Genomic DNA, 24157 nt, shown 5'->3' with positions numbered 1-24157 from the left:
CTATGAGCTGTGGCGCCACGGCACTCTACCCAGGGCAACAGCCCAAGGCTCCAGTGTGCCAAAACCGGTCTCATTCTGCCCCTGAGGGTTAAGGCTGTAAGGCAGCTCAGTCCCTGCCTTTAGGCTGCTCAGTCACTAGGTTACTAGCTCCCGCCCAATCCTTGCTCTGCGACCCTGAGGGCGGAGCTTGCCAGGGTAGTTCTCTTACAATGGCTCCCTGGGGCCCACAGCTGAATACTGTTAGCTCCGTCTGGCTCAGTGGCTCAGTCTGGGGCCCTAGACAATGCCCAAAGTTTTCCTCACTCCTGCTCAAGCTCTCCCCAAGGCAGTTCATCTGAGTGCCAAGTCCAAAAACTCCAAAATAGTTCACAGGTAAGGCCTTTCTGGTTTGCAGTCTCACTGCTTCTTGTACTTACGGTTGCCCCTGGGATTAGGCTGATCGAACACTTCGATCACTTGTCAGTTTTCCACTGTTTTTGTCCTCCTCTTGGGGTCCAGAAGTCCCTTGCTGACTACCGTATCCTCAAAGTGATGATGATAGGCAGATCCCACCAGCCAGAGATGCCTGGAGTCTTGTCTCCCCAGACTCACGGTGCCCAGTTGCAGGGAAGCTGTTACTTGGCCGCCATCTTGGTCCACCTCCTCTTTAGATACTTTAAAGCGTGCTTCACTGTTTTAGAAACTTTTAAATAAAGATGTGCAGGCTTTCTCTACCTACAGTTAACATTCTGTAAGAGAACGTAATCAACACATCTTTGAAAAAATAATAGGATTTTTAGAACAGTGACAATACACTGCGTGTTATAATGGAGGATTCGTGTTGTCGTCCATTTGTCCAAACCTGTAGAATGCACAACCCCTCATGTCAAACATGAACTGTGGGTGATTCTGATGTGTCAATGCAGGTTCTTCCATTGTAACAAATGTAGCCCTCTGGGGAAGATGCTGGTCATGGTGGAGTCTGTGCACGTGTGAGGCCAGGAGATGTATGGGAAATCTCTGTACCATCTCAATTTTGCTGTGAACCTGTTAAAACTTCTCTAAAATAGCAAAATCCTTTTAAAAAATTATATAAAGTGTTATCAAGATAATAAACTGATTATGACAATGTAAAAAAAAGAAACAAAAATTTTTTGTACTTAATGTGCCAAATTCTTTCATACATGCTTTCATTTAATCTTTGTGACAAATTTTATTTTTATCTGCATTTTACTGGCAAATAAGTACAAAGATACTGAGTGTGTTGTCCAAGGTAACATAGGTAGGCAATGTTGATTGGGGTGGGGTGGGATTCAGATAGGCTTTCCCCATTATTTATGCTGTTCTGTAAACATTATGTCTTAATTGTCTGAGTTAGTGGAAGGAACGTTCTCAAAATAAAGTCAGAGTCAGGTTCATATGCTGAAGAAATTCTATGGTCTCTTTTTCTCTATGCAAGTATGTAAGCTTTTTTTGTTTGTTTTTTTTTTCCTGTTTCTACTTAACTCCAGGTAATTGAGCAACAGTACCTACCAAGGCCACCTTCAGTGGTCCAACACCTGCCTTTCTTTGCCTTTCTGAAGAGACTTGGTAGAGGCCAATGACCTTGGTGGAGGTCATTCCTTTCCTTGGCATATTAATATATTAATACTGGTTGTGAAGGAATGGTACCTAGTCTAGCAGCAGACCTCTGGGTCTGGATACTTATGAAAACATTATAAAATAGAAGTTTATTTAAACATCCTCACTAAGGAAGAATTTCTTTATCTCCATGTTTTGGGGGTTCCCCCCACCAGGTTTGGTGATTCACAAAGAAGACTCAGAGGATTCAATGTGTATTTGTATCCATGGCTATGATTAATTATAAGATATAAAGCAAGGTCAGCAAAAGGAAAAGGTGCACGGAACATAATCTGGAGAAAACCAGTAATCAGTCCAAGAGTCCCCTACCTGTGGAGTCACACAGGATGTGCTTATGCAACTTGTGAAAACAAGTGCAAGGTATTGTCACCAGGAAGCTCATTTGAAACACAATGCCCAAAATTTTACTGGGAACTGGTTATGTAGACACCATACCCTTTTCATAGCACAAATCAAAAATCTAGACTTCCAGAAGGAAAGAAAGTAGGTACTCAGCATAAACCATGTTGTACAAGGAGCCTACAGTGGGATGCTCTTCTCATTTAGAGAAAGTTTAAGGTCTTTGTGGGGAACTCATGTTCCCTGTTGCCAAGGCCAGCCTTGCAAGCAGGCCTTTTAAAGCATAGCAGTCTTAAGCCTGCTGTGTTGTTTTTTCTGCACTCTTTTCTACGCAGAATTCTGGCTCTACTTTTAGGAAGGGAGACATCATTTAAAACCCTATGCTGTTCTAAAGAGATTTGACCTCCTTATTTGAAAGGGTGACTTTCCTGTTTGAAACGCTATAGCTTTCATTCAATGCCATGTTGAAAGGAAAGGTTATTTTACAACACAGAGGGCAGTCAAGATTACTCTAGATTAGAATGTCTCTTTATGTTTGGGATTGAATTGAGAATGGTTACAAGGTTAAATTGTGTTTCTTCATTTCTTTTATGCATCATCTAGAAAAATAGGGAATAGTAGATTATATTAGGAAACCTGTTACTTACAGTTTTTAAGCTTAATCATGTCACCTTCTTGCTGAAGAAATCATTACTTGTAGGCTGTTACTTGATTTAAAAAACAATCTTTTTCATTTGAAAAGTAGAAATGTTTGTAGAAGACTGGTAAATAAAATTGAGGCGACAGTCACCTACAGTGCTATAACAATAAAGAAAGTGGATTTTATGATTACATCTCTGTAGACAAAAAGATGGTTTTCATACTTGTATCAAGGAACGTAGATCATTTAAATTCCAGTTGACTTTATCTAGCCAGTTCCCTTCTTAGCAAATTTGAGAACAAGTTGGAGTTAATTTTAGATCTGTATCTTTGACTGTACAGAGTATATGTCATTTTGCTCTATGCCTACTGTGCCCTTAAACTGGCAGGTAGTTTCTAATTACAGAATTCTGATCAATTTGATTTAATATGGAATCTTATTATTAATAATGGAATATATTCAGTTTCTCAATGCTTTAAATACTGAATACAATCCATTTTCCAAAATTCTTGCACTCTCCTTCCCAATATATTTATTTTATCTTAAAAAATATTTTATATTTTTAGTCTTACTCAGAAGACCAAAAATCACATTATAACAAAGATATTTGTGCCAGAATGTTTATTGCAGCTCAATTCATAATTGCTAAATCATGGAAGAAGCCCAAGTGCCGATCGATCCACGGATGGATTAATAAATTGTGGTATATGTATACCCTGGAATATTATGTAGCCTTAAGGAAAGATGGAGACTTTACTTCTTTCATGTTTACATGGATAGAGCTGGAACATATTTTTCTTAGCAAAGTATCTCAAGAATGGAAGAAAAAGTATCCAACGTACTCAGTCCTACTATGAAACTAATTTATAGCTTTCACATGAAAGCTATAACCGAATTATAGCCTAAGAATATGAGGAACGGGGAAAGGGAGGGGAGGGGAAGGGGGAAGATAGGTGGAGGAGCATCTTACAAGTACATGTGAAACTTACTAAATGTAGAATATAAATATTTTAACACAACAACTAAGAAAAAGCCATGAAGGCTATGTTAACCAGTTTGACAAAAATATTTCAAATTGTATATAAAACCAGCACATGGTACCCCATGATTGCATTAATGTACACAGCTATGATTTAATAAAAAAAAATAAAAAATAAAATTTTATATTCTTTAGAGGTGGGGGTCTTACTTTTTCATCCAGGCTAGAGTGCTGTGGTATGATCATAGCTCACTGAAACCTTGAACCCTTGGGGTCAAGCAATACTCCTGTCTCAGTCTCCCAAGTAACTACGTTTACATGTGCAGACTACCATGCCCAGCTAATTTTAGAATTTTTTTTTTTTTAGAGATGGAGGTCTCATATGTTGCCCAGGCTAGTCTTGAACTCATGACCTCAAATGGTCTTCTGCATCCCTTCCACAAGTGGTAGGATTACAGATGTGAGTCACAGCACCTGGCCTTTCCCAAAATAATTTTTAAGTGTATGTGTTACATAGTGACAAGAAGGCAACTTCAGTAATGAATAGGGGGAGATAAAATGTGTAGGAGTTAGAAATTTAAAACCCAGTGAAACATTTATTATTTATTAAAGAAAATTTATATCAGTATTATAAAATGAAGGGCCAGGAAATTATATTTAGTGTTTTCAGAGCCAGGTTTTAAAATGATCTTTGACATCTTGTTACTTCCTTTTCTTCACGCTATTGATTAAGAACTATTTTCACCTGCAAGAGTTGTCCATTTCTTTTATACTGTCTTTTAGCCAATCAGTCCTCACCTGGACAGACCACATTCAGTCCCATCCCTGCTGCACACTCCACAGACATCCTAACTGTCTCTTTCCTTCCTTTCTGGTGGAAGTCATCTTTCCCTTACTGAAGCTGATTCTGGTTGCTATTAAAAGATAAGTTTATCAGCTGAATTAATTTACACTAAGAAATTCATGATGGATTGTTTTTACTATGGTTACTTACATTTTAAAAAGAAGAAACTCTTTACCCATGTATACTACTAATAGGAATATACATTTTTACAACTTCCTTAGTAAGCACTCTGGCAACATTTATCAAAGAACCTGTAAATGTTCTCCTGATTTTCCTAGTAATTTCATTTCTAGGAATTAAATTCTAAGAAAGTAACCAGAAATAAACATTTATATACAGAAGTGCTAATCATAATGGTAGATTTAAAAGCAAAGGAAAACATGAACTATGTTAGAAATATAACGATAATGTGAGTTGGGGAAGCAGAAAAAAGCAAGAGCGGACTAGCTGAGTGTCAATTGCCCATTTTCAGATGGCTATGAAAGCCGTGGGGACAGCCGAGCCTTTGGCTACCGTGGAAGCAGCATGGACAGGCAGAGTCCCCATGTCTGCAAATAGCTGAAGGATTTTTAGGTATTTAAAACTGGAGAAAAATAACTAAAGGTTTAATATAAATTAAGCGACCATTTTTCTGCTTGATTGTGCTAAAGTACCAAAAGTTTAATTAAGCAGAGTTGAGTACAAAGCATGACAGGTTCAGGTCACACACAGTGTCCCGTATGACCTTGGGCAAGTTATTTAATCTCTTAAAACTTCAACCTGCATATTTTAAAATGTGATAGTTATTCTTACCTTATAAGGTTATCATGGGGATTCAAGAACACAGTTCATATAAAGTGATTAATATCTAATATAAGTCAATGTGTTTTTAAATGATAGTTCTCATTAATGTTATTAATTTAATGAGGATGGTGAATTACCAATAGATCACAATTTTAAAATTAAATGCTTTTAAGATCATCAAATTTCTAAGAGGATTAGGCTATATTTTGTTAGAAAATCTTAGTTTCTTGAAAAGAATCTTAGATTTTTTTTTTTTTTTTTAACAGCGTCTTGCTTTTTGCTCAGGCTAGAATATAGGGTCATCATCATAACTCACTGCTACCTCAAATTCCTGGGCTCCAGTGATCCTCCTACCTCAGCCTCCCTTGTCGCTGGGATTACAGACGTGCGCCATACCATGCTAATCTTTCCTGTTTTTAGTTTGGAGGCAGGATGTCACTCTTTCTCAGGCTGATCTCAAACTCCTTAACTCAAGTGATCCTCCCACCTTAGCCTCCCACAGTGCTAGATTTACAGACATGAACCACCAGGCCCAGCCTAGAATCTTGAATTTTAATAACTATGTGCACATTTTATTTAATTATACCATGTGATAGGCCATCTGCAAGTCATTGGAAATAAATTTTAAAAGTGCCATTTGGATGAAATAGGTCCTATGAATTCTTGACCTTATAAACTCAGTCCATAAAGTTACTGTAGATATCTCAGAGCTCCATAAAATCTTTGCAGGTTAATTTGCACAAGTATTTTCTGTCTTGATAGGTAAACGGGCACTAAATGACTTGATCTAAAATAAACAAGCTAAAAGAAAACTTGAGAATGTTTTCATCAGACTTGACTCCTTGCCTCTCATTTTATAAGGCCAGGTCTCTTCCTGGATATAGTGCATGAAATAACAATATGTTGTTAAAGTTTTTTTCAAAGGCTCTGTCTTCTTCCCCATTAAACAGTTTTGGAGGAATTCACCTGGTAAAACCTGATTGGTGTTGTGTGTGTAAAATGTAAAACCTCCTTAACTTACATTAGTTAAATCACTGGCAAACAGTAAATTAAATAATTGAGAAGGACAGTATTTTGAAATTAGGTTGATTATTGGCACTCATTGCCTTGTAATAAATTTCTTTTAATTGTAAGTAAATTAAAAAAAAATCATCAACAGAAAGCCCTCCAGAGAATATTAACAATACTTCTCTCACTCTCGGGAATTTTGATGCGAGGTTGTCTGCCTGCAGCTTCTGACGTTTCTAGCTGTTTCCCAGGCTTTGCGGTGGGCACTGGGTATGCGCTCATCATTATACGTTATCTTGTATCATCTCAGTTTTTCTTTGCCTATCAGTTCCTTACTGATGGAAGTAGTTAGTTCAGAGGTATTTTTCAGTAATCTGAACCTTTTCCCTCTTATTGAATTCCTTCTGCATATGTAGGATTTAGTTGTATAATCACAGTTACTACCCCTAGGCCCAGAACAGAGGTCAGTTGGTAAAGTGCAACCCCCACAGGTCCCATCTGGCCTGATGTCTGTTTTTATACTAATGGAAACCTGGGAATGGTTTTACATTTTTAAATGATTGAAAAAAAAAATCTAAAGAAGAGTAATATTTTCTAACACATGAAAATGAAAGTTAAAATTTCAGTTTTATTGGAACCCAGCATTTGTTTCTTATCTGTGAGTTCTTTCACACTACAAAGGTGGGGTTGAATGGTTTGGAGAGGTCCTACAGCCTGCAGGGCCTACAATAATTACTATCTTCTTTACAGAAAATGTTTCTGGTTCCCTGGTGTAGCGGGGTAATTAACCTCCTGTGCTGGGGCTCTGTGAGTGACTGTGTGCACTGTGAAGTGCTCGCCCCTTGCTCCACACTGCATCAGAGTTGTGTTTTAGGAAAATAGTAGGCAGCAAAGGAGCACGGTGGGCAACTCCAGAGAGCTTACAGCTGATACTTAAATTGATAATTTAATAGGTAGGTTGAATAACTTTATATGGTAGCAAAATTACTATGTATTCTAATACATATTTTAATACTGATAAGGTAGACGCTGCAAACAACTTATATAGTAATACAGTTGGTCCATTCAATATGATTATTTGGTTAACCTAAGTATTGACTATAAACCTTACTATTTGAACCTTTTTCTTTTTAACAAATGCGAACGTATAACACACTGAACATAAACCTATCCCTTTTAGGTGATTTGTGATTTTATTGTGATTAGAATCGTATATGACAAAGCATATATTTTGTGTTTGCTATAGCAAGAGACATTGGCAGTATCAAAAATTGAGCAGAACTGCTATCATTTCAGGGCATGTTCAGAAAAGTATTTATTACAGTTTTTTTGCTAAGTTCTTGATATCAGTTTGCTTCCTTGTCATTTGTCTTTCTTGTAGGAAATAAATTAGAACATATTCAAAGATTTTCTGAATTTAGACTTTATGTTCCTGCATTTGTTAACTTCAATGTGCATTTATATTTGTTTCCCTTTTTGGATGTTAGTCTTATTAACATTAATATATTTTGTCCTTTACTTAATTGCACATGAAGCAGTGACATTTGTTACTATTTTAAGAATCTGTGTTAATTATGCCCTATAAAAAAAGAGTTAATTTCCTCAAGGCAGGTGGTATTATATAATACCTGAAAACCACATCAGTGTTGCTTTTCTGTTAGACTCATTTTCTAATTTATTTGAATTTATATTTTAGAAAAATTTAGCATTATTCCCATGAGGGGAGACAGGTTTTAGATCATCTGTCATTTGTCTGTTCTTCAAACTTCTGTTGTCTTTTTGACATGTCCTCAAACTCTGCTAGTGACTGAGAATGCAGAAATCTGTGTCCCTGTGCTCAGAGGATGTGGTTTCTCTTCCCGCCTGAACATCCTATTTTCCCAAAGTAATAGACAAGAATTTTCCAGCCAAGAATTTTTGCCAGTGTAGGTATGTGTTTGATTTGTACCACTTTTTTGATTACTTTGCTCCATGAGTAGCGCTATATAAAGTACTAATTCTGTTTATTTTAACTCAATTTGCCTCTTTCTATTTTTAGTTCTGTCAAACCTGGTGAATTATTATGTTGATGATAAAGATTAAATTACCTTATCTATAGTTTTCTGCATCTTTCTTCACCTTTATTATTTGCTTTCAAGTTTTGTTCTTTTAGACCTTAGGGTACCCATCATTTCAATATGAACTCATGAAATTTCTTTGATTGTGAATTCAGTTCGTTATTACTGAACTTGTTAATCAGTTTGTTACTATGACTTTTGTTTTCTGAACCTTCCTTACTTAAAGGATACCATGTAAGAAATAGAGTTCTTTACATGCTTTTCTACAGGATTATTTCTCATGTAGCAGTTTTGACAATGCCTACTTTGTTGTTGAAACTGGAAACAATGTGATTCGAATTTATCTAAAGCTTAAGAAAATAGTAAGTTCATTGTTTTGACATAAATCATCTTGAGGAATTGCTTTCTTATTGCAGAAATCGTGCAATTAATGCTTTGTGACATTTTCTTAACATTAATAAAGTCTTGACTTTTCAAATATTTTTTAGATAGGTGCTCATTTTCTCTGGTTAGGGTTGAGAATGTGCCTTGTTGTCTCCTGACGTTCAAGCACTCCACACTGGAGAGGCTGCTAATGTTCCAGGAAAGGGCTCTGTTCTCTCTTGTCCTAGTCAGGGTGGTTCTGAGATGAGGCTGCAGCTCGGGAACATGTGCTTCTCACCTCTGTGAGTGTTTTCTCAGGCTGAGAGGGACAATTTACATGTTACTTAGTATGGACCCTAAAGCATTTAAAAATCGGAATCAGTGGAATTTTGATATAAGAAAATAAGACAGAAGTGAGTATTCTTATTTAAAATAAACATAGATCTTTTCTTTTTTTTATTTTTTTATTAAATCATAGCTGTGTACATTAACATGATCATGGGGCACCATACACTTGGTTCATAGACCGTTTGACATGTGGAATGTAAAGGTCTTAGCAAATTAACTAAGAAAATGCCACGCAAGCTATGTTAACATAAGATCTTTTCTATGTGATCCCAAAAAGGTATAGCAAAGACCAGTTACGAAACAATAAAAGGAGGTTACTTGAACTTGACATAAGAATTTTATAGAATTTTAATAGAATTATCAGATATGGAATGGGCTAGATATAATTTTCCTGTCACTGTAAGTTTGTGTTGGCTTAGGGGAAGGGAAGCAAAAGCACTCAATTTGATCATCTGCCAAATGTTTAATGTATGCTTACTGTGTATCGATCAATTGTTCCAGGCACTGGGGACACAAAATGAATCAATAACCTCTCCACTCCTTAGTAATGGATTCATTTCAGATTATTACCAGGGTATAAATGATTAGGCTACATTGTGAGCATTTGTTAGGTAAAGTTCAAGTGATAGTTGAGCCCTGCATCTAAGGGGTGTTCTGTATACCCTGACATTGTGCCCTTTATGTGAGAGTTTACCAGCTCCTTCCCTCCCATTTGAATTTAATTGTGTTTTTCTCTTATGTAAGTGTGTAATTGTTTATCTGTTGATTGCATACTAGTATTGAGTACATTGGAGACTTGCTTTTCCATTATGGTGATATTTTACTAAGAATGTTCTTCAACTCCATCCAAGTTAATACAAAAAATGTAAAGTCTCCATCTTTTTATGGCCGAATAGTATTCTGTGGTGTCCATTCATGTATTGATGGGCCCTTGGCTTTGTTCTGCGTTCACAGAGAAGCCAAACTAATCAACAAGGAAAGAGTGAACAATCCCATTTGTAAGTGGGCAAGAGATATGGACAGAATCTTCTCTGATGAAGACAGAGGAATGGCCAAAAAACACATGAAAAATACTCATTGTCCCAAATCAAAACCACCCTGAGATATCACCTAACCCCAGTGAGAATGCCCCACATCACAAAGTCTCAAAGCTACAGATGGTGGTGCTGGTGTGGAGAGAGGGGGATTGTAAACTAATACAGCTTCTTTGGGAAGAAGTATGGAGAATCCTCAAATTGCTAAATGTAGACATTCCATTGATGTGCAGTTTTATTACTAGATATCTACCCAGAAGAAAAAACATCATTGTTATCATAAGGACATTTGCTCTAGAATGTTCATCGCAACTCAATTCAGTCATCAACAACTGTATATTGAGCTCTTACTGTGGGCCTGTCAACGCCTTAGTTTTCTGAAGACAGCTGTGAATCACACAAGCAATACCTTTGCCCCTGTGGTGGGCTATAGCCTCTTGTTTCTGTTTGCCAGTCCCCTGCTGTGTTAATTACCTTAGGATCATAAGTCTAAATATCCAGAAAGGCAAGTTCAACCATCATGTTCTTCTACGAAATTGTCTTGTTTTTTCTTGTTCCTTTATTCTGTCATTTGAATTTTATAATCATTTTCAAATTCCATGAAAAATATTGTTGACTAGATAGATAACTTTTATTGCCTTTCCAACCCTGTGAATCTTTGGTACTCTTTCCACATTAAATATGAAAATTATATTTTAAGATTAATAGCTACATGCTAATAATAATATAGGTCCTTTATTTGTTTTGAAAAGTAATCACTATGTATAAAATATATATGAATAAAATATGAATAAATCTGACTTTCTACAAGGTGTTTTTCAAATGGTCTTTGGCCTTCTGATTTGGTGGTTAGCTCTCCTTCTTTGTACTCTGCTAGCCAGACAGACCCCTGGATCACATGGGGACACTGGATTTTTGATAAAGTTCTGTTTTAGAGCTGTATTTTAGAGTAGCTTAGTTTCAATGTCTGCATGGAATTTCAAATGGCCACAATACTTGTACTATCCACCAAAAGGAAAGGGAAAATTTTTGGCATGAATAGGAGACTGTCTTCCAAGCACTTATTAGATAGTAGAGAGAAGTATTGTTAGCAATTTCTCAGCATGGGAAGGGGAAGAAGAGGAGCCTACCTCTATCTGTATGTCTTTTTCTGTCACAAATAAGCATGCAGATGTATTTGTGTTTTACATGTTTAGCATTTAGGCTATTCTGTTTTCTACTGGACTAATTTATTAGTATCTGGTAAAGGCCTATTTCTTCAGTTCACAATATTATATAATAAAGCAGTAAACATAGATCAAGCTCCTGAAAAGTGGTTGATTTGGCTTCTGCCATTTTTTTGTATTCAATTTATAGGTGGCTTTTGCAGGCTTTGACATACTAAATGAGAGATGTTCAATTAGGGAGACTGTAGCCTAATTTTTAAAGTAGTTGTTCTTATTTGGTTCTTTTTGCTTTTTCTTATAAGTATATATGTTTGAGAAGGAGGGAGATTGACGTTGTGGTTCCTCATCTTCAAAAGATTTTTTTTTAGAACTAAATCACAATAACTTGATATTGACAGACTAAAATTTGTGACAATCCAGGTCTTTTTTCTAATTCTATCATAAAGCAATATGAATAAAATGTAATGTTAAAAATAGTCTGCCTTGAAAAAGTGTTGTATTCCTAAAGGGAATTTTTTAGAATGTATTTAAATATTTATTTGTATAATGACAAAAACTATAAATGAAAAATGTGTAGTATGCAAATGGAGCCACCTACTGGCTTATAAAATAATACTTTGTATCTTAAAATAGATACATTTCTTGCACTTGAGAAAAATGAAAGACAACAGTATTTTGAAACAAACATTTTTCTCAAACATTGGTGTTTCAAGACATTTTATAAAGTTATGCAGTTTATGGTTTGGGAAGGTTTCTATATTTTATTATTTTTTATTAAATCATAGCTGTGTACATTAATGCAATCATGGGGTACAATGTGCTGGTTTTATATACAATCTGAAATATTTTCATCAAACTGGTTAACATAGCCTTCACGGCACCCTCTTAGTTATTGTGTTAAGACATTTATAGTCTACATTTAGTAAATTTCATATGTACCCTTGTAAGATGCACCATAGGTGTGGTCCTACCAATTAGGTTTTTATATATTTTGAGGAAAAATACAAGGTGGCCCTAAAGTTAAAAGTAAATTATTTTAAATTGCACAATAACTTTATGGCCACCTGATATATGCATCTCTGCTAGAAAGCTAACTAATATTTCAAACTATTTATTAAGAAGTCATATGCTTTTCTTATTTGGCCAAATTTCATGCTTTAAAATCTTCTAGATCCATTGACAGTATGAGGGTTTTCTTTCTTTTTTTTTTTTTTTAAGTAATACATCAAATCAGTGAAATTTTGGATAGTCTATGATGAGATTAGCATCATTTAAACTTGTGAGAATTCCAAGAAGATGTGGATGGCTGTTAGACACCTCAGCTGGAGTTTATGGAAGTTCTTGGTTTAGATACAGTGTGAACTTTTCTGTGCCAGTAAATCTCTTTCCATGTCCCGATCTAAGCTTTTCTGTGTATTGTAACGAAAGCATAGTAAGATATCCCAGGCTTGCTCACGTATTTCAAGTCAATTTTCTTTTGTAGTATCATTCTTGTGGGACTAACTCTGGAGATACTATGTGACATTTTTCTATCAGATATCTAAGAATTTGTGCCACTTTATGGGAGTAAAGAGAAAGAGTGCTTAGTCACAGCTTTGCTGCTAATTACTACTTACTGTCCAGTTGTTCATAAGTCAGTTTTTATCTCTTGTTTTTATTTTCTTAATCTAAGAAATGATGCAGTGTTACCAGGTAGATTATTTTGGGGGTTTGTTTAACTGTCATCTTCCTGGTGGCTTTACGTTGATTCTATGAAGGTAACTGTGAAGGAAGGTAACAGTCTGTTCTCTGTTGTGCTGCTGGTGCTATTTGCCTTTGAAGTTTTATTTTATTTTAATTTGTGTGAGTGATACTTCTCTTATAAACATTTAAAAGGGGAAGACAATTTTCCATTATCACATATACTATATTTAGCAGTAAGATGCTGCACTGTTGTACTCCTTTACAAGTGTATATTTTTACAGATGTATTTGTAAAAATCCATTTTTTTCCTCAAGAATACTATTTACATATTTATGGAACACTTACTATGTAGCAGAATAGTACCAAGCACTAGAAATAATAATAAACAAAACATAATTCTTGCCCTCAAGGCACTTTCCATATAATGATTTTGGTTTGGTGGCATTCTAAACAGCCCTGACAGTATTCCTGGGCGTTCACTTGGGCCTTCTTTTATAGGAGTGTTAGCCTGAGATCAGTCACTTCTTGATGCCCTTGCTTTTGGTGATAATAGTGAATTTCATTGTTCTTTTAGGGTCAAGAAAATATATTTCTACGATCTAGTGAAGATGACACATACATGTTTTAGAGCACGATATATTTCTGACTGATGAGAAATTAATTTTTTCATTGGTTGGTACATTGTAGGAGAGTCATAAAAGAACGAAGTGCAGGTTGAGCTTGACACATTTAAAGAGACCTTGAAGTAAGAGAAGAACTGTTAAATCTACTGAGAATGGTTCTTAGCATAATTTAAGAGACAGAATGGGTGTTTTGTATCCTTGAAAGCCTTTGAATGGCAACTTTATATACTAGATTGTATTTAACTGTCCCTTACTCAGCTGTTTGTCAGAGTCCAAGAATTGTTTTATTCCTGAATTAAGAAGTCTGAGGTCCCATCGTGCTCACTTTTACGTATCTTTGCCTCTATATGACATTGGAAGAAAATGTGTCATTTCAAAAATATGGCTTTTTTATCCATCCAAGTTTACTAGTGTCAACATCTGGTACTTTGTGGCTTTATAGTTATAAATATATTTCACTGTTTTCCACTAGAGAAGGTATCTGTTACAGAGAAGGAAAAGACTTATAAATCCACTTCATTATGTCCAAAGATAATCCAAGAGACATATTTCCACAGGCCTAGCTCTTCAGGCTGCCTTTGACAAGGGGAAGAGGGTGCTGTAAAGGAGTTTTACAGGACAGCTAACCTAGCACAGAAAAATACATTTTTTTCTTTGGGGCCACAGTGTTTTATTAGGTCAAAAGCTGTGTGAGTCACATACGCTTCATGAGGCCCCGACTGAAAACTACTGTAAATTAAATACACTCACGTGGAAGTTCATGTGTTAATTTTACTTAAATGTGAAAATATATCTTTAGTTTAATATTAGTATTGTCTTAGTTTTTCCATTTGTGTAAGGAAACTTACAAGTTCTGCCAAAAAACTTGAAAGTTTATCAGAAAGTTTCATTTTATTTCAGGTAGTTGCACTGAGAATATAATTTATTATACATTTACATACATCAAAGTCCTTGTATTAATCTTTTTTTTATTAAATCATAGCTGTGTACATTAATGCGATCATGGGGCACCATACACTAGTTTCATAGACCGTTTGACACATTTTCATCACACTGGTTAACACAGCCTTCCTGGCATTTTCTTAGTTCCTTGTATTAATCTTGAATCTCATCATATCAGTGTTTTTTTAAAGGCAATTATTCTAGTATAATCTGTACCTTTTTTGGATAAAATTATTGTCATAATCAGCCCATTGTTGTAACATTCTAAACGTTATTCCTGAAATGTCCTGCAATGTGAAATAAAAAAGATAATGATAATGAATGTGATGGTAGTGGGATAATGCAGGTATAAAAGATACATCCATTGATACGTTGCTTTTATAGCTCTTGATCTTGTTCAGAGGCTTTTTACTTGACTTCTGTTACTTATTTCCTACCTTTTCGAAACATAGGGATGTGAGCTTATTTCGACTCCTGATCAAGACCTGACTGACTTTACCAAGTGCCTTCAAATGCTCCAAAAGAAGATAGAAGAAAAGGAATTAAAGGTAAGATACGTACCTATGTGGTGCTTTGGGGTCTAAATACCAAGGATGTGAAAGCTCCTGTTTACAGTTTCTGCTCATCTGCAATGGATATTTACTTTTGTGCTATATTTTTAATTTTTGTCAGGTTTTTTCTTGCATATCAAATAAATCTATACTTAGCTGAGCAAATAGTAGTTTGTACATTTAAATCAGGTGTCACAAATTTAAATGTCTTTTAGTGACTAGGTCATAAAATGGGTTAACTGGACCACATGTGTGGCAATTAAAACAGGAAACTCATGCTTGGCCCAAAATAACTAGCTTCTGAATCTCTAGTTGATTGTTGTCAGGCAGGACTCTGTGTTTTTATAAAATGCCTATTTAAATATTGTATGGGAAACATAGACAAACAAATAAGGCCTTAATTTGGCCTATGTGCCATTATGGCAAACTCGTGTAAAAAAATATAAAATGTCAACTTTATTTGGTTTTTAATGCCTGAGAAGAGTCTACTGTTTTGCATTTGTGTGCTCTTTAAGGTATTTAATCATGATTTTTACCTAGCATTTGAATGCTTAATCACATTAGTTAATACACAGGTTTATATCTTACTGTATTTTTTATGCCTGCAGAAATGATATGCCAAGTTTTATAAATATGTTTAATGAAGGTCTATAAAATTAAACCCAAGGCACTGAACAATGATTAGTCTTTCTTTTTTTCTGGCAAGGACAGTAAGTTTTATGTTGCGATGCATGCTCCGTTGTATATTTTTTAACCAAGAAAATTAGGAAAATAACTTTGTATATTAAAAGGGCTTAGGTAGCGCAAGTAAGAGAAAATACATTTCACCCTCCTTTAAATAGCCAAGGGAGATAGGGCAGGATTCAGACACAGCTCAATTTGAATTCATGCTGTTTCTTATTTTTATGATTTGTAAGAATATTTAATAACCTTTTAAGTAAAAGAGAGAAGCAGTAAGAAGTTTTTAAAATTCAGTATACATACACGTGCTGCTCAGCTTACAATGGGGTTATAACCCTGTAGGCCCATTGTAAGTTAAAAATATCTAAGTCGATAATGCATTTAATACACCTAACCTACTAAAAATCATCTGTTAGTCAGCCTTCCTTAAACATGCTCAGAACACCTTACATTAGCCTATTGAACAAAATCATCTAACAAAAAAAGCCCATTTCATAATCAGCTGTTAAATATCTCATGTAATTTATTGAATACTGCACTAAAAGTGGAAAAAAAGGTTGTCTGGATTCCTTCTATGTTTCATTGATTTACCGGTAGGCTGTGTCTTTGGACTGGTTTCCCTGATTTCTCCAAATGCCTCCTGCAGCAGTTTCCCCCCACACACACACGTATAGGAAGCTTAAGGCTTGGATCATCACTTCCCATCATCATCAGATTTCTCTGATCTTTTCATTAAGCCATTCTTGGTTTTAGCAAAGGAGTATGAGAGAATCCTGAATGTCTCAGACTCAAGCAGCAAGTGGGATCCAGCCACATGGCTCATCTATTCAAACTGGGGCTAATACCTATTTGGCAGATGGGAGGAGTGTCAGAGGCAACTCTAATAAAAATTTACCCCCCAGCAAAAGTTATTAAAGATCTCATCTAGCATATATTTACTAAGTTGATGTAGGAAATCCCTTTCTTCTTTTTATAAAAAACTTTTAGTATGTAGCTCAGTCTGCAAACTCCGCAAAGTAATCAAGCAAACATTTCTCATCTCTGTTGTAGCTGAACTCTATCAAATGTTTTGTGCTATTTCCAGTGGGAAATTATTGTCATTAAATATTTCTCTAATGAAAACAAAAAAACATCCAATTGAGAGTTATCTATTTCATCCAGTTATGGCTGATTTGGAATTTCTTAGAAGAAAATTGCAAATCTCCACAGCTGTGTTTCCATTTTCCCAGCACCTCTATTGAAATTATTAAAAGCTGAGAATGCAATTATGTGAGTCTTATTTGTTGTGTCTGATAGTATCTATAATACAGTATTCAGTCATCAAGCCTTAAAACAAATAATCATATCTCAAACTCAATACTCATATCCAGAGAAAGCCTCAGATTAGGCGAAGAAGGTATGATCTTCAAAACGAATCTGACAAGGTCTTGGCTAATGCAGTGGAGCGTCCTGAAGCAAGCATGTCTCTTGGGGCTCCTGCATTGGGCAGAAATAGCAACAACCTTGGACTTGACCTGTGCTTAGTCATAGACTCCAGGGTGCTTCAGAGAGGCGTGAGTGTGGCTCATAGGCTGCCAGGGAGGAGCACAGATTGATGGCTTGATGTGCTGTGTCCTAAGTGGGTTGTCACTGAGAGATGACAGCTCACTATCCTCCCCACAGCTTAACAGGGAGTTCTTCATTGGAGAGGAATCCATGAATGGTACACGGCCAGCGTTGCACAGGCCGCAACATGCTTTGGGCCCAGTGTGTTCCCCAGCCCCACCTTGCACCAGTCTTTTGCCCTATTTTTAAAATATGCCATATTCCCTACTCCTGCCCTACGGTGTTTTTACATGTTTTCCCCTATGCCTAGAGTTCTACTTTTCCTTCTCTACCTAAACCCACGCATGGCAGAGTTTGGCCAACTTCCCGTAACTATCACCGTGGTTAGATTCAGCTATTCTGCATTTCCACACACCCTTTAATTTCTCCATTAGAGCAGTCTGAATCACTTTGTCAATTATTTCAAATTGTTTTCCCAAGTTTATTCTTCCTACCTTGACTGTACAGCCCATGAAGCTGGAATTGGGTCTGTTCATTCAGGACCTGATGGCAGTACTTTGTATATAAAAGATGCTCCCTGAAGTTTTCTTTCTTGTCTTTTTTTTTTTTTTTGGCATTTTTTGGCTGGGGCTGGGTTTGCATCCGTCACCTCCAGCATATGGGGCCTGTGCCCTACTCCTTTGAGCCACAGGCGCCGCCCAGTTTTATGTTTTATACTCTGTAGGAACACAGAGGAGAATGGAACATAATACAGTTAAGAGGAAGTTTTGGTAGATAAGCCTGAGACTTAACAAGTAAATAGGAATCAGATGCAAAGCAGGGAACAGTGTTTCTGGAAGTGCTACAGTGCACAGATGTGGGTGGCACTTGGGAGGAGGGCAGAACTCCACTGCTGTCCTCTTGGGGTCCAGCTGGGCCCAAGAATTAAATTAACGTGGGACAGATTAACAGGAGCAAAGCATACAAATCCATTTAATATAAATTTTACATGACCTAGTAGGTCTGGTAAAGAAATGATGACCCAGAGAAGCACTTAGAGTAGGGATGTCAAACCTGCGGCCGAACACTAAATTGTAAACTTAAAACGCTATGAGATTTTGGGGGTGACTTTTTTTGTGGAACTCAATTACAGAGTTCTTAAGTGTGAACTCTGTAGATGACAATGTCATGGTGCAGTGTCACATAAAATAAACATAAGTACACTCTCGCTATTCATACACACGCATGGCTCCTGTCTTACGAGGTGTGCGGCTTCTGGTATGTTACGCTCCAAGCCAGACAGTCGAGCACATTAGACGTTACTTGTGCTCATGGTGACTTGGTGAGACAGTGATTATCATTGCAGCGTTGTACATTTAATGCTATTTAGAAGTCAGGATAGCATTCACATTTGATTATTACATACTTCCACACCGGAGCGGTGCCTTGCCCACCATGGTTTACAATCGGCCCCCACTCCTTGTCCTACATCAGCAGCTGACATGTAGAAGAGCCCAAACTTTGCTTTCTATTTTTTTGTCTATTAATTTTCATAATAAAAGTACATATCTCTTGGGTGATGCCTGTGGCTCAAAGGAGTAGGGCGCCGGCCCCATATGCCAGAGGTGGCGCGTTCAAACCCAGCCCCAGCCAAAAACCGCCAAAAAAAAAAAAAGGTAAATATCTCTTATCTGTTATTTATTGTAATCCTAGCATGGCTTCTAAAACATCTCAAAGAAAACAGAACCCCAAAAAGGAAAAATTACAAATGAAGGAAGATTTGTTCAACGAAAAGTAGACAGATGACTAATTTTTTGTTGAGGGAAATAGATGGAAGGGTAACGTTGTATTTTATTTGATGTCAAAGTAAAAGAAAAGTAAGATTAGAAAGGAAAGTAATACAAGATGCCCTCCACACATCCTCCTATCTCTATGTGAGATCATGAGAAATTTAAAAAATTTCTTCCTAAAATATTTATATATAAACTGTATCAAACAATCTTTTATACTTCTGTACTTAATAAATTCTATCAAATTGTCATACTGTTTTCCTGTTTATAATGTTTAAACATGAATTCATAATCAAAGTATCTATTAGTAAAAATATACTGTATATAGTAAAAACTCTTACTATAAAATAAAAAGTTATAATACAAATAAATTAAAAGTAAAATGGTATTTAATATGTTAAGTGATGGTATTGTGTAACATATTAGAACTTTATAGAATTTGAATTAGGTTATGTCCTGATCCTGAAGGAGTGTACTATCAAGAACATGAGATGAATTTTTTAAAATTCCTATAAATTATCTTAATATTCCTGTATTTATCTATTTTAAAGTTAATCACCCTTAACTTGTGTACTTCTGCAAAAGCCTTCTCCGATCTAAGGGGCTTTTTGATGCTTTGCTTTCATGTCGCCACATTGTTATCTGTCACTGATTCATGAATAATACATCATCAGGATGCCACGTGATATGACTGGGTCTTCAAAGGACAGGTATATTTTCTGATGCTGCGATACACACTTGAGATCTAAACCTCGGGATTTTGTGGGAAACATTAAAAGTTCTTTCTCTGAGCATCTAAAAATATACGATGCACATTCCTTACAATAAAACAGAAATCTAGATTATAAGGCCTTAAGAATAGCAGAATGGGTCTCTATGTACTAGTGTTACGTGACAGCACAATCAGGTACTTCCATTCTCATATTTTAAACACAGACTTTATATTAGACGCAGTTTAGGCAGAAACGGTGCCATTAATTTTAATCTGAATGTTTTAGCATTGTAATTAGAGGTTAGGCGTTTGAGTGCAGAGGAAAGGCCTAGCACTCTCTCTAGCTGCGTGACGGTAGCAAGCTATGTAAGTTCTGTAAGCATCAGTTTTCAAGTAAGTAAACACACTAATCCTCCTAACAGAGTGAATGAGGTAGAGTATTTCAGTGTCTGCCCCATATGAAGTCCTCATTTTAAAAAATGGTAACAGTGGTGGTGGTGGAAATGCACAGATACCCTTGTGCACCTTGACTTATCTTTAGGAGCCAATATATTTCATGGAATAATATGATTTTCGAAGTTGAGTATATTCTTGGCAATCTATTAAAAGTAGTTGGAGTTGGACGGTGCCTGTGGCTCAGTGAGTAGGGCGCCGGCCCCATATGCCGAGGGTGGTGGGTTCAAACCCAGCCCTGGCCAAACTGCAACAAAAAAATAGCCGGGCGTTGTGGCGGGCGCCTGTAGTCCCAGCTGCTCGGGAGGCTGAGGCAAGAGAATCGTGGAAGCCCAAGAGTTGGGGGTTGCTGTGAGCCGTGTGACGCCACGGCACTCTACCCAAGGGTGGTACAGTGAGACTCTGCCTCTACAAAAAAAAAAAAAAAAAAAGTAGTTGGAGTTTCGCCCAGGTTCATGGACTTCACCAGAGCATTGTTTCTTTTGGACATATTCTAATTTCATAAGAATGCTTTTACTATCAGGAACATGAATTAAACAGAGAGCTCTTCACATATTGAAGTGTTTCCTAGGGGAGGTTCAGAACTTCCCTGACTCCAGGGCAACCAGTGAGAACGGTACTACTATTCTATTTATGTTTATAATGGAATCCAACAGAGAGCTGAGTTGCATACTGAAGCAGTTTTTTGCACCTTGCCTTGGTTGGTAGAAAAATGCAGAGTGTGCTCTATTTTCTCTAATCCCAGGATAGACATTGTTTGCTGTAGGCTCACCAAGAGGAGTGTTACTCCAAGATTAGGCGAACATTCACACCAGTGTTCCGCAGGCAGACCCCCTTCTCAGAGATACACGCTGGAAGCTGCTGGGGGTCTTCTTCCAGGCAGCTGCATGATGTTTGTTTGGTGCCTGTTCTACTTAAGTCAATATGCTTTGATTCTGTGACTCAAGCCTGTGGTCTCTGTCTTCTGTCTAACAGAGGAGACTGATAGGTAGGTACCCAGAGAGTAATTCAAATGCTGAAATGAATAAATTCAACCTTTTTTGATAGATTACTCAGCAGTTGTTTATATATAACACTACTCTATTTCACCTTTTAACATTTTTTTGCCAAATGTAATAATATAACTTTTTTTCCAAGCGAAATTAAAGGTCCCATCATTGAGACCTTCATATTTAGGGCTTCATATCCGTGACCCTCATATTTAGGGCAGTGCCCCCCACCCTAGCCCCACGTCCCACCTCTCTGCTGCCTTGGCTCAGCGGTCCCTATATTCTTCCTTGCCCGGGTTCCTCCTTAGCACTTGTTACCATCTGACATCCCACATATTTAGGATGTTTGTCCCTGTTACAGGCTCAGTCAGTAGAACATGTGCTTCACCCAGACGAGGAATTGTGCGTGTTTGTTCTCTGCTATGTCCCCAGCACCCAAAACAGTACCTGGCCCATGGTGGGCACTGTGCAAGCATTTCTCAAATGAATGGATATGTACACATTTGGAAGGATCCTATTTTAACAAACTCTTATGGATGTGGTTTAACTTAACTGAGCTTATTTCTTGGCCCCAGATCTTGTCCCATTATAATTGAAAATATTTTGATTTTTGCAGTCATTAGTCTGTACACTAGTATATAATTAATTATATATACAACAATGTATCACATGATTATATATCTTCTGTTACATGATTATATCATTATTTCATATAGACCTTCACATATTCCTTCAATAGGATGTGTGTGGTACGTAATTAGAAATTGTACAGTTTATATAATATCTTTTTAATTGGTATATTCTGTTGTCTGGAATGTGCTTCTAAGTTAGAAAGTCAAGAACTAAAAATGAGAATACATAGAGATTGCCTCATAAGCCGTTGTCATTGTGAAGTTGACAATAATAAATCTTTCCAACTTTCTTGGAGAAATAATGACAGCAATACTGTACAGTTCCAACGTCAGCTCTCTGACTGAAGCATCGTAAGACTTTTATGACAAATTTCACTACCTTTTCGCGTGTGCCTGTCTACCTCCAAGGGATGTGGTAAGGTTAAATTGATAATTTATGAAATTCTAGAAAGGAACATCTCACACACATCCCTATATATACACACTCTTTCAGCTGTACATAAATGTATCTGCTTAACACCACTTCTTATTTTTAGTGTATAACCAGCATGTTCTCTTTGTTCGGTGCCACAGTAACTACTTATACATTCAGGTTTGGGAACAAATGCTGTGCAAGTTAAGTATTAGACAAGCAAGCAAGACGAAGAAAAAGATTTCTGGGCATCAGCCTGTGCTAGCAGGGCTGTTTCCTAGATCATTTTGGAGAATCCTTCAAAATAGGAATTCACATCTCTGTTTCTCCTTCTTAGAGACCAGCAATCTTTTTTATAGTGCTGTGCAACAAGAGAAAATAGATAAACCCAGTGCTTTGAAGTGACTTGGGAGATGTTACTGTGGATATAAAAAGCTTATACTACCTTTGAGGCTGTGGCAACCTAATCCATCCCTGCCAGAGGAGAAGCACACTTTTTATAGGCCTCGGGACAAGGGTTAAGTTTATATGCTTACTAGGAATCTCAGCTTGATCACTCACTTGCCAGATATAATTTCTTATTAATGCAGAGAATTACAGATTTGGTTGGGGTAGGGTGCCTCTGCAAAATACACACTGACCTTACATGAAAGGGGTGTTTTATTTTGAATTATAGCATTGTGGACATGCAGAAATTGCAGATGGAGAGAGAAAGTATATCTTGAAGAAATCTATTAAGAATAATGCACATGGAACAGAACATTCTGAAATTGCTTAGTTGATTATAAAATTTATCTTTCTTATTCTGTGTATCCCTTAGCCAAGAATGTCGCACGTAGTATTACCTATATCTGTAATTATGATTGTGCACAATGATAATAGCATCTATATTTTTAAGAAATGATATAGTTTAAGTCATGAGTGAAAAACTAGAATAATATTACTGCTCATTACAGGGCTGCCCATGTCAAATTAACATACTTTTAATGTTGTTTAGGTAACCAGGAAAAGAGAAATATATAGATATATGTGTGTGTGTGTCTATATATTTTTCTTCTTTGTGTGAGGTGATGAGCTGAGGTATCTCAGAAAGTTCTGTTTAAATCAGAGGAGAAAATGGAATTCAATAGTATTTACTTTCACCCTTCTTCTCTCTTAGGAGCTGGAAGCAGAAAATGTCTTTGTGTTTCCGTGACCCTCTATTTTTCCAGTAGCATTTCTACTCAGCATTCTATGGTCAATGTGCTATTCCATAACAGAAAATGGCATTCTCAAATGCAGATGCATAGAGTAAAAACAGGATGATCCTAGTTTCTCTCCTGATCTACCAGGTACTTTCCCTTTTAAAGATATATGTGAATGCCTATAATTCCTAGTATTAACACATGGATCAAGCTATCGTGAAACATATTGGAAAATGGAAATATCTGAATCAAATCAGATATTTGTCAATTACATTTCAATTATGTTTCTTCACCCATTTCTACTGGAGATTTGAGATGCCTATAAAATTGACCCTAAGGATTCTGATTTTTAAAGCATCCATTTAAATAAATTATTTCAGAGAGGGATTATTATCAAGCAAATATTTCATACAGATTACAGATTTATGGTGATGCTCATGGATATGGAATACATTCAGCAAAATAACAAGTAGCATGTCTTATAACTTGAAGGTAAACCTGAGGATGATTAGATAGTCTGCTGTTTTGTACACATGTATTAGCTGAAGCAAACTTACTGCATTGCAAGAAGTAAACTAAGTAATTAATGTCACTGCAGTAACATGTTTAACATTCTCATTTGGCTTATAAAATGGTCCAATGCATATCTAGAAACCAGAGTGTTAATGATGAAGTGTAAAATTTGCAATCAAAATGCCTAGGCTTCCAGAAGGTGAAATGGGGATAATTAACATAAACGATTTATATTGTACCAGATTGCTAAACCTAAGGATTACACTGCAGCAAGCCTAGCAGCCACC

At 36.5% G+C, this 24157-nt stretch overlaps 1 protein-coding gene across 6 annotated transcripts in view; it reads left to right on the top strand.

Annotated features, from left to right (window-relative positions):
• The window catches only part of TPK1 (thiamin pyrophosphokinase 1), a 363462-nt gene that overhangs the window by 183010 nt on the left and 156295 nt on the right, over nt 1-24157 (top strand). For all 6 annotated transcript variants that reach the window (XM_053609655.1, XM_053609651.1, XM_053609652.1 and 3 more), the window contains one exon: nt 14882-14977. In XM_053609655.1, the coding sequence (XP_053465630.1) occupies nt 14882-14977 (96 nt within the window). The remainder of the gene's footprint in view (nt 1-14881; nt 14978-24157) is intronic.

The sequence above is a fragment of the Nycticebus coucang genome, chromosome 11, assembly GCF_027406575.1.
Source record: "Nycticebus coucang isolate mNycCou1 chromosome 11, mNycCou1.pri, whole genome shotgun sequence".
Taxonomy (NCBI): domain Eukaryota; kingdom Metazoa; phylum Chordata; class Mammalia; order Primates; family Lorisidae; genus Nycticebus; species Nycticebus coucang.
This window is presented reverse-complemented; position numbering and strand designations above follow the sequence as displayed.